This window comes from Mauremys reevesii, linkage group 10 (genome assembly GCF_016161935.1).
Source record: "Mauremys reevesii isolate NIE-2019 linkage group 10, ASM1616193v1, whole genome shotgun sequence".
Taxonomy (NCBI): Eukaryota; Metazoa; Chordata; order Testudines; family Geoemydidae; genus Mauremys; species Mauremys reevesii.
The window spans coordinates 38,693,281-38,710,220 of record NC_052632.1 but is presented as its reverse complement, the minus strand read 5'-3'; the positions used below and the strand labels follow the sequence as shown (position 1 = coordinate 38,710,220).

Here is a 16,940-nt window from a genome sequence, read left to right as displayed (position 1 = left end):
CTTTCTAAAATACTGAGATACCTTAAGTATTGATGAAACAGAACTCTCTGCCCTGGAGTCAGTGTTTCTCAGTACTGATAGCAAGGAGTGAATTAAATCTCTAATGTCAAACCAAGTTGTCGTCTGAAATTGCTGCTCATATTTAGTTAGTTGGGGTGGAGTGAAAGTGTTACCTTAAAATTTAAAAAAATAGAGCTGTTTTAGTTAAGCTATATGTGTTCTTTCCTAATTTGGCCCTGCTTCAATTCCAGCCTTGTTCAGAGTATCCATTGGAACAAACCAAAAATATTGCATAGGTGCAAATAGATACAGCATAGGCACTAAGAATCTGCTGCAGGGATCTATGCTGGGAACTGTGGGGATGGGAACTGTAACGTTTGCAAATAGTGCTGCATGCCAATGTGGTACACTGTGTGCATCTGAAACAAGATAGCTAGTCAGCATAGCAGCTTGCACAGGTGTACTCTGCCTGGTTCAGCTTGCAATTGCAGTTTGCTAGTGCAAAGGCAATAAAAAGTGTATCCAGCTGACCCTTAAATTCTTTAATCTTTCCATCGTTGATTTTTCTTTTTGGTTGTTCTTGAAGTCTTTATATCAAGATTTGAAGACTTGAGTAATTCAGCCAGAGGTAATGGGCTTATTGGCCTGCAATGTGCAGGAGGTCAGACTAGATCAGGGGTCTCAAACACGCGGCACACGGAGTTATTTCCTGCTGCTCGCCATAGCTTCCCCGAGCGCGCTGTGTCCCTGCTCCTCCGCCTACCTCCTAGCGCTTCCCGCTGCCAAACAACTGTTTGGCAGTGCCTAGGACTTTCCAGGAGGGAGGAATGGGGATGCGGTGAGCTCAGGGAAGGAGGCGGGGCAGGGATTTGGGGAAGGGGTTGGAATAGGGGCGGGGTTGGGGAGGGGACTTTGGGTAAGGGGTTGGAATGGGGGCAGGGAAGTAGTGGGAAGAGGCGGGGCAGGGGTGGGGCTTCATGGAAGGGGTGGAGTGGGGGCAGGGCGGGGAACAGAGGTGGGGGGCTTTTGTATCTTTGTATGAGACGGTGTCAGTGATGCATCCCTTAGGCCAATGTACTAGTCCTCATGTGGCCCTCGTGGTGATTTGGCTTTGAGATCCCTGGACTAGATGAACGTGATGGTCCCTTCTGGCCTTAGCGTCTAGGAATCTGAGATCTATATTTCAGTTTCAACGAAGGTCAGTAGTGACCTAAAGTTGGTGCCATCTGTTTGGCAGCCTGTGTTAAATTAGTTGGTCTTGGTCCAGTATCTAATGAATCAAGTGAAATCACTATCCTGCTTGGCAACAATTGGCCCCTTGGTTGGCAAAGAGGGAGAAAAATGAAGAAAATCGATTCATGACAAACTGGAACATTAGCAGCCCCCAAAATTATGATTAAAGATATGATTGGTTGCTCTTATGTAAATATTGAATGGCATCAAGTCGTGGTTAACTGCACATCAAGAATACATGTATAAAGTAAACTTCAGACAATCTTAAAATATAAGACACGCTCACTTTGAATGTGAAAGGGCAATAAACTGACCTTTGTCTTTATGAACTACAAGCTTTCCTACATAAACACTGACTTCTCATTCAGTATCATACACCACTATGACCATATGGGGAATCTGTATGTACAACTTATGAATTCTGGTTGATATGAAATTATCATGGAATGCCTCTGTGTGGATGTGGAAGCAAACATTTGCTAACAGTACTATAGCATGTCTTTCCTAGACCTAATAAATGGAGGAGTTAACCTTCACAATTGTGCTCTAATGTGACAATGGGTGTGTTAAGGAGGTTGCCTGAGCAGGAAAACCAGTTTGACTAAATTTCTCTTCAGGGGGCTGATGAAGTGGAGTGTGCAAAATCACCAGCAGAACAAAGAATCCAGGTGTTGGTAGGGGACATAAATTCAGGACTCAGACACAAGGGCCAGAAAGGGGAAGAGATGGGTTTGCTTTTGTTGTGGGAGTAGTCGGTAGCAGGCATTTAGACCATGGCATTGCCTCTGCCAAGAGGGATATCAGACATGAGGTCTGCATCTGGAGTATGTACGTAGAGCCTGGGACAGTGCCTAAACCTTGCCCAGCCCCAGCAAGCTAAGGGAATGTGGGTGTGCCTGGGGTCCCAGGGGAGCCACACTGAGATTGCAAACTATAAAGAATGGGGCAGACAATCCCCCAAACTGGTGGTTATTCTGATACTTAGATTTACCAAGCCAGCAACAAAACAGCTTCCATAATGCCATACTGGTTACCAAGGCGCCAAAAACACAGTTCCCATAAACTTTAAGGCTTAAAGCAACGCCGCCTTAGTCTCCAGACAACCAAGTCAGATATGATGGGGCTTATTGAAAATCTTGTTCATCATATAAAAAGTTCTACGAGTCCCAACAGATCGGACACATTACCTTACCAGGTTAATGAATATTTCAGATCTTACCCAAATACATGCGTGCAGCCAAATTTTATCAACTAAACTAAAATTTATTTAAAAAGAAAACAGAGATAGTATTGGTTAAAAGATCATTATACATACAGCTATAACTAGAGTGTTTAGGTCAGTTTTATAGTAGAGATAGTGAACTTCAGAGTTGCAAAGAGTCCTTTCCGGAATCAGTTCGTCAGGGTTATAGTTCAGTGCCCAAATATTCAATATCGGGGCAGTCCAGGTGGCACTGGAGATCTCAGTCTTACACCTCAAACTTCCCCTGAATGAAGCTTAAGTAGATCTGTTCAAGATCAAGAGTTTGTATAGAGATTTTTTGAAGCCTCTTGACAGCACCCGTCCTTAGGTGAACAATAGGCTTTTGAAGTAACCTATATTCTCACTGGTAATTAGCCACATGGATTATCATAAGGCAGTTGCCTATCCCCACAATTTGCAGGTGATTTGCTACATACTTCAAAGAGAAATTGAGACAGTGATATCACTATATTTACAGTTCATTTAAACATTAATATCTTTTTCTTTGAGTGATTGCTCATCTCAGTTCCAAGCAGGTGTGTGTGCGCCACATACACAGTCGTCAAAAGGTTTTTCCCCTATCTTGTTTCAGATACACACAGTGTACCACATTGGCATGCAGCACTATTTGCAAATGTTACAGTTCCCATCCCCACAATTCCCAGCACAGATCGCTGCAGCAGATTCTTAGTGCCTATGCTGTATCTATTTGCACCTATGCAATATTTTTGGTTTGTTCCAATGGATACTCTGAACAAGGCTGGAATGGAAGCAGGGCCAAATTAGGAAAGAACACATATAGCTTAACTAAAACAGGTCTATTTTTTAAAATTTTAAGGTAACACTTTCACTCCACCCCAACTAACTAAATATGAGCAGCAATTTCAGACGACAACTTGGTTTGACATTAGAGATTTAATTCACTCCTTGCTATCAGTACTGAGAAACATTGACTCCAGGGCAGAGAGTTCTCTTTCATCAATACTTAAGGTATCTCAGTATTTTAGAAAGGGGTCGTAGTCGGATATGGAGTCAAAGTTTAACAGGAGGCTCAGAAGCAAATAAACCCATTTACTTCCATATCAAGGACTTATAATTTTGAAGCTATTAGCCATGATCAGGAAATGCATGTTGTCATCACCCAATTCTATTCCTGAAATCTGATTAGAATCTAAGACAGTACATTAGAGAATATGTCACCAGGGGTGAGCTGGAGCCTGTCAAGTGGAGAACCATATGCGCCTGGTGTGCATGATGTTCCTCAAGTTTGGCCTCATTCTGAACATGGCAAAGTCAACTATAACCCCCACTCAGAGGATAGAGTTTATTGGCACTCTAAACTCCATGCAGGCCAGGGTTTTTCTTCTGGAAGCTCGTTTCCTTGCCATGAGTGCCATCATAAACGATCTCAGCGGATTCCCAACCATGATGGTGTGGAATTGCCTAAAATGATTTGGACCTATGGCTTCTTGCATGTAAGTGGTACAGCATGCCAGACTGCAGCTTCATCCCCTGCAGGCTTGGCTGGCCCTGGTCTTATAGGCCAAACCAAGACTACCTGGACAGACTGGTCACTCTTATCCTTCAGGTTCTCGAGTCCCTCCAGTGATGGCTTGACACACAGCCAGTATGTGCGGGAATACCCTTCTCCAAAACTCAAATGACGCTGTCACTAGTGTCAGATGTGTCAGTGATGGGATGGAGAGCACACTTAGGCGACCTCAGGACTCAAGGTCTGTGGTCCTAGGCAGAACTTTTGCTGCACATCAACATCAAGGAGCTGTGTGCAGTGCACCTTGCTTGCCAGACATTTCAAACCCATCTTCAGGGCTGATGTGTGTCAGTTTCGACAGACAACACCACAGCCATGTTTTATATAAACAAACAGGGTGGTGCTTGCTCCTCTCCCACAGAAAGCCATCAAGCTGTGGGGAATTTTGCATCACCCAATGAGTACAATTGGAGGCGTTGTACCTTCCAGGTTCGCAGAATGAACTGGCCGACTGCCTCCGCAGATCCTTTCATGGCCACGAGTGGTCTCTTCGCCTAGCTGTCCCCATCAGTATTTTCCAAAGATGGGGCTCTCCCCAGGTAGGCTTGTTTGCGACACGACACAACAGGAAGTGTCAGCAGTTCTGCTCCTTCCAGAATCATTGCCAGGGCTTCCTCGCAGACGCCTTCCTCCTTTTCCCTGAAAGGGTGCCTGCTGTATGCATATCCACCATTCCTTCTTATCCACAAAGTCCTTCTCAAGGTCCGAAAGGACAAAACATCATTAATCTTGATAGCTCCAGCGTGGTCACATCAACACTGGTTCACCACGCTGCTGGACCTGTCTGTGGACACACCTCTAACTCTGAGCTTGCATGCTCAGACTTGGTTAGGGAGGTTCTCGGCAGCAGAAAGCCTTCCACTCTTGCCACTTACCTGGCTAAGTGGAAGAGGTTTACAATTTGGTCACTTCAGAAGGGCACTCCTCCATTGCAGACCTCAAGTCCCTTCATCCTGGACAATTTACGCCAGTTAAAACAGCATGGGTTGGCAGTATCGTCAATAAAGGTTCACCTGGCTGCAATTTCGGCTTTCCACCCCGGATCAATGGGCCATTCGGTGTTTCCTAACTCTAGCGTAGGCCATTTTCTCAAGGGTCTAGACAGACTGTAGTCAAGTGTGGCAACTGATCGATCACCCCCCCCTCCTCCTCTTCCCCCGCCCCCCCCGCAAAGGGCTCTCAGTTTGGTGCTATCTAGGCTGATGGGCCTTCCCTTTAAGCCCCTGGCAATTTGCTCGCTCCTGTGCCTTTCATGGAAAGTAGCGTTCCTAGTGGCTATAACATCGGCCAGACGAGAGTCTAAGCTCAAATCTCTGACATCCGAGACCCCTTATACTATCCTTTATAAGGACACGGTGCAGTTACAACCACACCTGGCTTTCCTCACAAAGGTAGTCTCCCAATTTCATGCGAATCAGGACATCTTTCTGCTGGTATTCTGCCGCAAGCCACATGCTAACAGGGAACTCACACTCCATTCCTTGGATGTTAGATGCGTGCTAGCTTTTTACATTGGGTGGACAAAGCCGTTTAGAAGGTTGATGCAGCTATTCATGTCCATTACCGAGAGGATGAAAGGTCTTCCTGTCTCATCCTGAAGAATCTCTTCTTGGGTCACGTCCTGATACAGGCCGTGATCCATCACTTGGCAAAGATTCCGGCTCCACCATTGACGACGCACTCCACAAGAGCGCAAGCTTCCTGTGTAGCGTTTCTGGCTCACGGTCCCCATTCAGGACATCTGCAAGGCGGTGACGTGGTCATTGGTTCACACCTTTGTCGCACTAAGCCATCTCTCTGCAGGCTAGAGACGATGCCACATTTGGTAGAGCAGTGTTTCAGTCTGCAATTCGGTGAACTCTGACCCCTCCTTTGGGGGACTGCTTGGGAGTCACCTACGTGGAATTGACATGAACAATCATTTGAAGAAAAACCTTTTGTCACTGTTGTTCTTTGAGATGTGCTCTCATGTCCATTGCAAGACCCACCTGGGAGTATCCAGCAAGAAGGAACTGAAGAGGCAGCGGGTCGCCAGGGACTTGTATATACCACCATAAAGGTGCCACTCCAGGGGGTTCCACAGCCGACCCGACAGGTACCGCTAAGGGAAAAACCGTCCGATGACTGTGCGTGCAGCGCGCGCACACCTACTTGGAGTGGACATGAGTGTAACATCCCAAAGAACAACAGTTATGAAAGGTAGGTAACCGGTTTTTATCTCTGAATTAAGAGAATCCAGTGATAGACAGGAACTGTTTGATTACATTCTAACAGCATATATGTATACACTAGTGCTGTCAAGCGATTAAAAAAATTAATTGCGATTAATCGTGCTGTTAAACAATAATAGAATACCATTTATTTAAATATTTTTGGATGTTTTCTACATTTTCAAATATTAATTTCAATTACAACACAATACAAAGTGTATAGTGCTCACTTTATATTTTTTATTACAAATATTTGCACTGTAAAAAACAAAATAGTACATTGCAATTCATCTAATGCAAGTACACCTCTACCCCGATATAACACGAATTCAGATATAACGCGGTAAAGCAGCGCTCCGGGGGGGCGGGGCTGCGCACTCCGGTGGATCAAAGCAAGTTCGATATAACGCGGTTTCACCTATAATACGGTATGATTTTTTGGCTCCTGAGGACAGCGTTATATCTGGGTAGAGGTGTACTGTAGTGCAATCTCTTTATAATGAAAAAAGCAACAAAGAGTCCTGTGGCACCTTATAGACTAACAGACGTATTGGACCATAAGCTTTCGTGGGTGAATACTCACTTCATCAGATGCACCTAAGAAAGCTTATGCTCCAATACATCTGTTAGTCTATAAGGTACCACAGGACTCTTTGTTGCTTTTTACAGATCCAGACTAACATGGCTACTTTATAATGAAAGTTGAACTTACAAATGTAGAATTTTGTACAAAAAATAACTGCATTCAAAAATAAAACAATGTAAAACTTTAGCGCCTACAAGTCCACTCAGTCCTACTTCAGCCAATCGCTCAGACAAACAACTTTGGTTACAATTTGCAGGAGATAATGCTGCCCCCTTCTTGTTTACAATATTGCCTGAAAGTGAGAACAAAGTGTTTGCATGGCACTGTTGTAGCTAGCATCGCAAAATATTTACATGCCAGATGTGTTAAAGATTCATATGTCCCTTCATGCTTCAACCACCATTTCAGAAGACATGCGTCCATGCTGATGATGGGTTCTGCTCGATAATGATCCAAAGCCTTGCGGACCGACGCATATTCATTTTCATCATCTGAGTCAGATGCCACCAGCAGAAGGTTGATATTCTTTTTTTGTGGTTTGGGTTCTTTAGTTTCCGCATCAGAGTGTTGCTCTTTTAAGACATCTGGAAGCATGCTCCACACCTCATCCTTCTCAGATTTTGGAAGGCACTTCAGATTCTTAAACCTTGGGTCGAGTGCTGTAGCTATCCTTGGAAATCTCACATTGGCACCTTATTTGCGTTTTGTCAAATCTGCTGTGAAAGTGGTTTTAAAATAAATGTGTGCTGGGTCATCATCAGAGACTGCTATAATGTTAAATATATTGCAGAATGCGGGTAAAATGGACAGAAGACGTACAGTTCTCCCCCAAGGAGTTCAGAAACAAATGTAATGCATTATTTTTTTAACGAGCATCATCATACGCCCCTTCATGCTTCCATGCTGAACATTTAGCATATCTAAATGTTCTATATAACGTAAATACCTTGCAACGCCGGCTACAAAAGTGCCATGTGAATGCCTGTTCTCACTTTCATGTGACATTGTAAATAAGAAGCAGTCAGCAGTATGTCTCGTAAATGTAAACAAACTTGTTTGCCTTAGCAGTTGGCTGAACAAGAAGTAGGACTGAGTGGACTTGTAGGCTCTACAATTTTACATTTTGTTTTTGACTGCAGTTATGTAACAAAAAAAAATCTACATTTGTAAGTTACGCTTTCACAATAAAGAGATTACACTGGTGAATTAAAAAAGACTATTTCCTTTATCATTTGTACAGTGTAAATATTTGTAATCAAAAGTAATATAAAGTGAGCACTGTACGCTTTGTATTCTGTGTTGTAATAGAAATCAATATATTAGAAAATGTAGAAAAACATCCAAAAATAATAAATTTCAGTTGGTATTCTATTGTTTCAGTGTGATTAACGGTGATTAATTTTTTTTGTTAATCGTGAGAGTTAACTGTAATTAATTGAAAGCCCTAGTAAACACACACAAACACAAACATTATCTATCAATATGTTTCTAAAGGTTGAATCTGGGTCAATTAGCCTGCAAGTTCCTTAATCTGTACTGGACCTGGGTCACAGTGGGATTCACTGTTTGGATCACAGCAGTCTGGTCTGTCAGGAGAAGCTCGACCAGATTTGTGGAACTCTCTCCCCCCTCCCTTTTTTTTTTTTTTTTAAAGTATTAACATCATTATATTATTTTGCTATTTAAAAACGGAAGCACTTGGTACTGAGGTTCAGGCTTCAATTTATAAATAATTGTGGAAGAGAAGTTTGTAGCTGATAAAGGTGGAAGGTCTAGCATCCTTTGGCACTTAGCATAAAAATCTGCTTGTGTTACTATATTGGTCTAAAATTTACTCTAAACGTTGTATAACTTTATGCAATGTTATCGCTGGTCAGTCCCAGACTAGAGAGACAAGGTATGTGAGGTAATCTTTCTTGTTGGACCAACTTCTGTTGGTAAGAGAGAGCAGCTTTTGAGCCACACACAGCTCTTCTTTAGGTATAACTTTGGTGTTATTGACCAGTCATAGAATCATAGAATATTAGGGTTCGAAGGGACCTAAGGAGGTCATCTAGTCCAGCCCCCTGCTCAAAGCAGGACCAATCCCCAACTAAATCATCCCAGCCAGGGCTTCCTCAAGCCTGACCTTAAAAATGTCTAAGGAAGGAGATTCCACCACCTCCCTAGGTAACCCATTCCAGTGCTTCACCACCCTCGTAGTGAAAAAGTTTTTCCTAATATCCAACCTAAACCTCCCCCACTTGAGACCAACTTGTCATCTGGTACCACTGAGAACAGTCTAGATCCATCCTCTTTGGAACCCCCTTTCAGGTAGTTAAAAGCAGCTATCAAATCCCCCCTCATTCTTCTCTTCTGCCCACTAAACAATTCCAGTTCCCTCAGCCTCTCCTCATAAGTCATGTGCTCTAGTCCCCTAATCATTTTTGTTGCTCTCCACTGGACTCTTTCCAATTTTTCCAAATCATTCTTGTAGTGTGGGGCCCAAAACTGGACACAGTACTCCAGATGAGGCTTCACCAATGTTGAATAGAGGGGAATGATCACATCCCTTGATCTGCTGGCAATGCTCCTACTTATACAGCACAAAATGCTGTTAGCCTTCTTGGCAACAAGGGGACACTGTTGACTCATATCCAGCTTCTCGTCCATTGTAACCCCTAGGTCTTTTCTGCAGAACTGCTGCCTCGCCATTCAGTTCCTAGTCTGTAGCAGTGCATGGAATTCTTCCGTCCTAAGTGCAGGACTCTGCCCTTGTCCTTGTTGATCCTCATCAGATTTCTTTTGGCCCAATCCTCTAATTTGTGTAGGTCCCTCTGTATCCTATCGTTACCCTCCAGCGTATCTACCACTCCTCCCAGTTTAGTGACATTTGCAAACTTGCTGACCATGCCATCCTCCAGATCATTAATGAAGATATTGAACAAAACCGGCCCCAGGACCGACCCTTCGGGCACTCCACTTGATACCGGCTGCCAACTAGACACGGAGCCATTGATCACTACTCATTGAGCCCGACGATCTAGCCAGCTTTTTGTCCACCTTATAGTCCATTCATCTAGCCCATACTTCTTTAACTTGCAAGAAATACTGTGGGAGACCGTATCAAACACTTTGCTAAAGTCAAGGAATAACACATCCACTGCTTTCCCCTCATCCACAGAGCCAGTTATTTTGTCATCAGAGACCAGGGTGGATTTGATTTAAATCATAATTTAAATCACTAGCCAGGAAGATTCGATTTTAATCATGGATTTCTACATAAAAGTGCGTTCTTGTTGGTTGTTATAACCTTAATACATACTCCTCACAACTCAGAGAGAGATGTAGGTTTCATTTTTAGAAGGTGCACACTATACATATTTTTAAGTGATTTATTTAGAATACTTTTCAGATTAGTTTTACAGCTATATCAGAAAATGAATGATTGTTTGGTTATTTCATTTACCAAAGGTAATTGAAGCAGATAGTTCTCCTCCCAATGACTTCATAAATATCTCCAATTCAACACGTTAATCATTAATATTTGGAGGATTTTCTTGCCATGTTGTATTAGGAGGAGAACATCACCAGACAGACATTTAAATAGTTTTATTTAACTAAAACAAACAACGTCGTGTATTCTGGATTTTTTCTTTAACAGCAAACATATAATATTTTAACAAAACCAGCATATGAATTTTTGAATTTAAACATTCAAGTTTTTTAAAATCAGGTTTGTTTTTAACAAAAATAGTTAAATGAAATATTTTTTAAAAAATTAAATTGACTGGGTCAATATGAGAAGCTTAAAATATTGGCTTCTGCAGCTGACTCAGTCGTCTTCACCTTCATTTTCCTGTTCGTTCATAATCTGGAAAAGAAAAACAAGCTTTCCTGCTTTTTCAGGTCCCAAACGATTTCTCAATTTGGAATGAATTAGTTCAAAGGAAGAAAATATTATTTCTACACCGGCAGAAGAAGCTACTGCTGTTAAAAGTGAGATCACTTCAACAGTCTCTGAATCCAAGTGCTTAAGTGACTTCCACCAGTTCACTGGTGTGATTTCTTTAAAACATCATCAGCAAACATATATTTCTTGAATGGTTCTTATTCCCAAACTGGGTCTCTCTTACGGCCTGCTGCCATTATAGGTTTTCCCTTCTAGTGAGAGAATGGTATGAGAGATCTCAAATCAGTGAAGGCTACACTCAGAAAGACCTCAAGACTTCTGGAATATGCTGTTCAAACAGTTTCACTTTTGTTTCTACTGGCTGTTCCTCCCTTCTCACATTTATCTGCAGACTTCTTCTCCTTGTCCAGGTCTATTCCGCTCCCAACAATCTTCTATTCATTGAACTTTTTGAAACTTTCCACTTTTAGAGAGAGGTAAGGGATTGACTCTGTGTACACATGTGCAGAGGGACAATAGGGTTGAGGTCTGTTATTTTTCACCTCTCTGTATTATTTATTTATTTAAAAACATCTTTGCTGTTAACAAGCATGTTATCTCTGGAGAGACAAAGCCACAGTTTGAGAACTGCAAAACTAAGCATCTCTGATGGTGTCTCCTAGACCAGAGGTGGGCAAACTACGGCCCGCGGGACCCTCCTACCTGGCCCCTAAGCTTCTGGCCTGGGAGGCTAGCCCCCATTCCCTCCCCTGTTGTTCCACCTTCCCTGCAGCCTCAGCTCGCTCCGTCACCAGCGCAGTGCTTTGGGTGCCGGGTCTGCGAGCTCCTGGGGCAGCGCAGCTGCAGAGCCTGGCCTGACCCGGTGCTCTGTGCAGTGCGGTGACGTGGCTGGCTCCAGCTGGGTGGTGCAGCTGTAGCACCGCCAGTCACCAGTGCTCCAGGCAGCGCGGTAAGGGAGGGTTGGATAGAGGGAAGGGGAGTTTGGGGTGGTGGTCAGGGGGCATGGATAGGGCTCAGGATGGCCAGAGGGCGGGGACTAGGGGGGGTTGAATGGGGGCAGAGGTCCTGGAGGGGCAGTCAGGCAGGAGGGGGAGGGGATGGGGGCAATCAGGGCAGGGGGGATGGGGGCTGTCAGGGGACAAGAAGTGGGGTGTGTGGATGGGGCAGGGGTCCTGGGGGGCATCAGGGAACAGGGGGGTTGGATGGGGCAGAAGTCTCTGGGGGACATCAGGGGGCGAGAAGCAGGGTGGGGTCAGATAGGGGTGGGCCATGCCTGGCTGTTTGGGGAGGCACAGCCTCCCCTAACCAGCCTCCATATAATTTCCGAAACCTGATGTGGCCCTCAGGCCAAAAAGTTTGCCCGCCCCTGTTCTAGACTGAGCCCCAAGCCCCATTGGGTAGATAGAAAGATTAACCTAAATAATCTGTACAGAAGCCCCTGGAACCCCATAAAATTGGGTCCCTAATCCGTGAACTATTGGAACTCATTTACCAAACTTTTCTTAAAGATTACATGAATATATTAGAATTTATTATCCCTATTCCATGATGAGATATCTTTTGAGTTATAGTTTTAATTAAGATACATTATCTTTAGATACGTTTTTTTCTTCAAAAAGGATTTTATCTCAAAAAATTGATTTAAATAAAAAAAAATCTAGATTTAATTCACCTTGTCAGAGACCGGGGACTGACTATAGAGACTGAACAGTCCTTGTGGCCCACAGAGGTAATCCTTTCTGGTCAAGATGTGCAGTAACATGGGGGTTGCTTGTGTTGAGCATGCAGCACCTGCTCTGTAATTAAATGAAGGACTCTAGTCTTTAGAGAGGAAGGATGGTGTGGTTGTTAAGGCAATGGTGGGGTAAGTTCCCATTGTGCTACCCTGGGATTCTCTGTCTGCCTGGGCAAATCACTTAGTCTCTCTGGGCTTTAATTCCCCATCTGTTTTAAAAAAACAAAACAAAGAAACTTCCCTGCTGCATAGGGGAAGTGAGGGATTGTGAGGAAAGTACTCACAGACTGTGGTGATAAGGCACATAGATAGAATCTAGTCCTAAATTTGCACCTTAAGCCTTCTTTCCCATAAAGGAGAGAATACCACATGGTTTCTGACATCCCTTCCATTTGAAATACTTGGCCAAAAGTCCTGTGATACGGTGCAAACTCCCAGATCAGGGTTCAGTTCAGAACTGCTACTGTTGTTCCTCTTGTTGAGGGCACAAGAGCATGCATAGTCAGGCTGCCTTTGCATGCAGCAGTGCTCTGTTGTTTGTGCAGTGTGCTCTGCCGCCCCAGGTTTATAAGTGGGTTCTTATTTGTAATGCAGCCACGAGAGGATGCCTTACCAAAGGAGGTATAGAGACAGACGGGAGAGCGATAACTACAGGTTTGAAGACCGAAGCCCTTCTTTCGGAGAGGATTATTACTCTACCCGCTCACACCACTGCCGGAGATCACGTGACAGAGAGCACCACCGAACAAGGAAGCACCAGCATCGCTGCCGGAAACGCAAGACCAGGTCTTGTAGCAGTGCCTCATCGGTGAGTAGCATCCAGATGAGTTCAGGATTGTTCAGGTTTTAACTTTTTACCTTCTGTAGCTCTGAATACACTGGGTGAGTACCTCTAATCCCTCTTCTGTTTTGTTCTTGATTGTTTCACTTCACTGTGTCTTTAAACTGGAAGCATTAATAGTTGTTAATTTTGACAGACCACTCCTAGCATCTGGAAATAAAGCCTAGCTTCCCAAGGCACGGGGTGGGCAGGAGGAGTGCAGTGAAGCCAGCTGCAGTACTTGTCGGCACACTTACAAGGGGAACTCCTGGATGCAGGCCTGCACTGTTGCAGCATCCACTATGGTTGTGTGTATCCTCTTTTATTCGCTTGATGGTTCCACTCTGCTGCATATTGAAACTTCTGCCTGAGTTGATACTGCTATATTGTGACAGCATAAGATACTCCAGTGTAGATATGTTTGTTGTGGCAGAATCTCGTACCCCTTAGGACAAGGCAGCTGTGTCAAACCCATTCCTCAGAACTATTATCAGCCACTTCCCCACAATACTCAGGAGAGGTGCCCTGTTGTCACTAGTTTCCTTGGACTGAAGTTTTGTTTGAGAATGTCACTGTTCTCTCTCTGACTGGAATGAATGACAACCTCCCTCTCCTAATTAGTGATGATTAACAATCAACTTGTGGCAAAGGAGGGAGGGGAGGTTATCCCGGGACAATGGAGTGACTTGGAAGTGTTGTGAGATGCTCATCCAAATGTCTTAACTTTACCGCCTCTGTCATACCCTAGTAAGGACCCGTTACTACTATTCACAGTTCTCAAGTTTGTTGCTTTTATATAGTTTAAACAAAGTGATTGATTCCTAACCCCTGTGGTTATACTGGATACTTGCATGGTTTGGAACACTTAATGGCCCATCATTTGCCTTTTTTTCCAGCCGATTTTATTTGAGTTTTAATGCCAAGGTTAAACGATTGAAATGCTCCAATAACAACTGTGCGTGTGGTGGTACTGTGCAGGTTTCGGTTGTTGTGATTTCTACTCTTTGTGTTGTGAAGTCTCACAGCAGCTATGTCAAGTACTCTCTGAAACTTTTCTCCATTTCAGACGATCTCTTAAACTTTGTCTGTAGTTCATTCTTCTTGACTTGTTGGGGGAAGGAATACGGCGGAGTACATGTTAGGAAGTTCAGACATGGAAGTGTAGAGCCCTGTCACCATATCTCTCACTAGATAGAATGTGACTAATTTTACACTTCTTTTTTTTTTTTTTTTTTTTGAGGGACTAAATAGAAAAGTTCAGTCATTGGACAGAAGAGTTGTTGGCTTTGATGGGGGGGTGTTTCTGCTGGCAGGAAGGAACCTCCAGGAATGTTTGGCTGGTTTTCCAGTAGAAGCTAGTAGCGATGGGCTTGATTGTGAGCTCTTACCTTTAGCAGACCAGGAGCTATGAGGTATAAGGCTCTCCAGGGACTTAACTCTCCTGCTCCTAGAATTCTTTCAAGCTTTAAATCTGTTCCGAGGAAGGACGATGACACTGGCCCTCTGTGGGTCCAGTCAGGCTTGCAGATGTAGGATCAATTCTGTTATTGGTTCCATCAGGATGGGAAGGGCTGAGTAGTATTGGGTCAAGGGTGGGACAAGTTCCTGGGATAGCTGGAGATGTTTATTAATAAACATACAAAGGAAAGCGGGACAGACTCCACAGAGGGGGAACTGCTAATCTGGCTTCTACTGGACAGCCTGACCAACCTGACTTGTGTACTCTACCCATCGGCACACTTGCCACTGGAGAAAGTGACGTGACTGGCAAAGCATTCGCTCTTCTTGCGCCGCTGGCAGTGTCCTCTATTCACATAGAGGAATCTGCTCCTCTGTGGCAAAACATGGGGGGAATGCTTGTACGAACCCAGTGACTGGAGCATCCCAGCTGCTGCTCCCTTCCAGAGAAGAGGGTGGCACTTTCCGCTAAGAGGCAGCTGCATCAGACACTGTAGCTAATGAGACAGTTCTTTACATACCTGTAGCTGTTTTTTACTTTTCTGTTTTGAAGTTAGTTTGTGTCTTGACGTGTCCCTTGCAATATCCCTATCGTTATATATGCTGTGTGCCTTATGAAATGCGGGGATCTGGAAAATCCAACCACCGACGCATCGTCGTCTCCACCTTTGAATGACAACTCAATCTGCCAATCGGAACTGCCCGCTGTGTGCGATTGGTCGGATGGCGTTTCGGGGGGCGGTGTGTGCAGAGAAGCCAACAGAGCAGTAAACGCAGCAGGAGCGTGGAAGATGACAAGGAAGGTCACCTGGTGTGCAGAATCGGCGATTGGCTCCAAGAGCGATGTACAGCCACCTTTCGTAAAACTTTACCTCTCTACTTTCTATCCCCATGTTAGACAAGATCTCTCTTATTGTACTGGAGGGGTCTCTAGTGTTTATTGCTTATAAATGGGCTGACCAGTAATTGCCTGAAGCAGACAATAGACACTTCTGTTTTAAAGAGTGTAGCAGGGAGATACCTTTTTGAGATGTGAATGCTGTGAAATTGCAGGACCTCATGCCCGTCTGGTTCTCAAAGCTCACATTGGCTCTTGTTTTCTCTCCTAGATGAGATTGTCGGCAGCCTAGGTGAAGGCACTTTTGGCAAAGTTGTGGAGTGTGTGGACCATGCCAGGTATGCTATCCTTGGTCTCCAAGTGACTTACCTATCATGTACCAGTCAGTTCAGACATAGATGAGGTGGGGTCGATTTGTCCTGTCCTCTTCAGATGGTCTTCAGTTTCCTCTTAGCTGCTGATACACAATCCCCAGCTCTTCCACACTCAGCATCTGGCGCTGAGCCCATGGCCTGTTTAGTCTAGGTGCCACCATGCTCTTCCTGTCCCTTCAAAAAACGTCACTAGCAAAGCAGGAGGGAAGAGATGAGATGTGATTAAGTGGCCTTATTGATTACAGCATGAGGCCATCGTATTCTGGGGCTTTCTGCAGTTCTGTTAGAAGCGGTTATTCAACGTTAGTTTGCCTCAGCTGGGATTCCACTCAACATCTTCTTTTGCTAATAGACAAGAATGGGTAGATCATCAAATTCCCCACAAGCTGTTATTTTGCTGGCCTTGCTCTCCACTCCATTATATGCCCATCCCAGATTTGCCAAAGGGATATGATCCCCTTACTGTCAGTGCTTCTGCCAGGTGTTCACTTAGCTACATCTCTGAACTACATGTGTTGTAGGGCTTGGCTTGACCAACGGAAACAAGATGTGTTTATATGCCTGCAGGGGAGGCTTGTTACAGCCTAGTAACTACTGCAGAATTACAATCACTTGATGTATACTTTCAGGTGACCATTTAGTGAAATGGGGAATGCTTGATTGCCCCCTTCCACCAAAGTATGAACTTTGGCTTTTGTGTCTACAGGGGCAGAGTTAGGACAGTGGTGGTGATTTGTGAGAGATTGTGATGTATTGCAAACGTGCAAGCTTAACTCTCATTTTCCTGAGTCTCTAATGTGCTGGAAGGGTAGTATATGCTCAGGGCACTACATGCCTGTGACCTGAACAGCATCTTAATTTTTGGGAGGTAGGGGGAAATGTTGTTAGTTTGTATTGTCTTTGCCCAGGACCCCATTGAGCTAGGGTCTATACAAACCCACCAGAAAAGACAGTCCTTGCCCCAGAGAGCTTAGTTATAAATGGGGCTGAAGAGAACAC

The 16,940-nt window shown here is 44.2% G+C and overlaps 1 protein-coding gene across 2 annotated transcripts in view; it reads left to right on the top strand.

Annotated features, from left to right (window-relative positions):
- The window catches only part of CLK3 (CDC like kinase 3), a 28,165-nt gene that overhangs the window by 4,132 nt on the left and 7,093 nt on the right, over nt 1-16,940 (top strand). For both annotated transcript variants that reach the window (XM_039491186.1, XM_039491187.1), the window contains exons 3-5: nt 13,046-13,259; nt 15,481-15,574; nt 15,839-15,905. In XM_039491186.1, the coding sequence (XP_039347120.1) occupies nt 13,046-13,259; nt 15,481-15,574; nt 15,839-15,905 (375 nt within the window). The remainder of the gene's footprint in view (nt 1-13,045; nt 13,260-15,480; nt 15,575-15,838; nt 15,906-16,940) is intronic.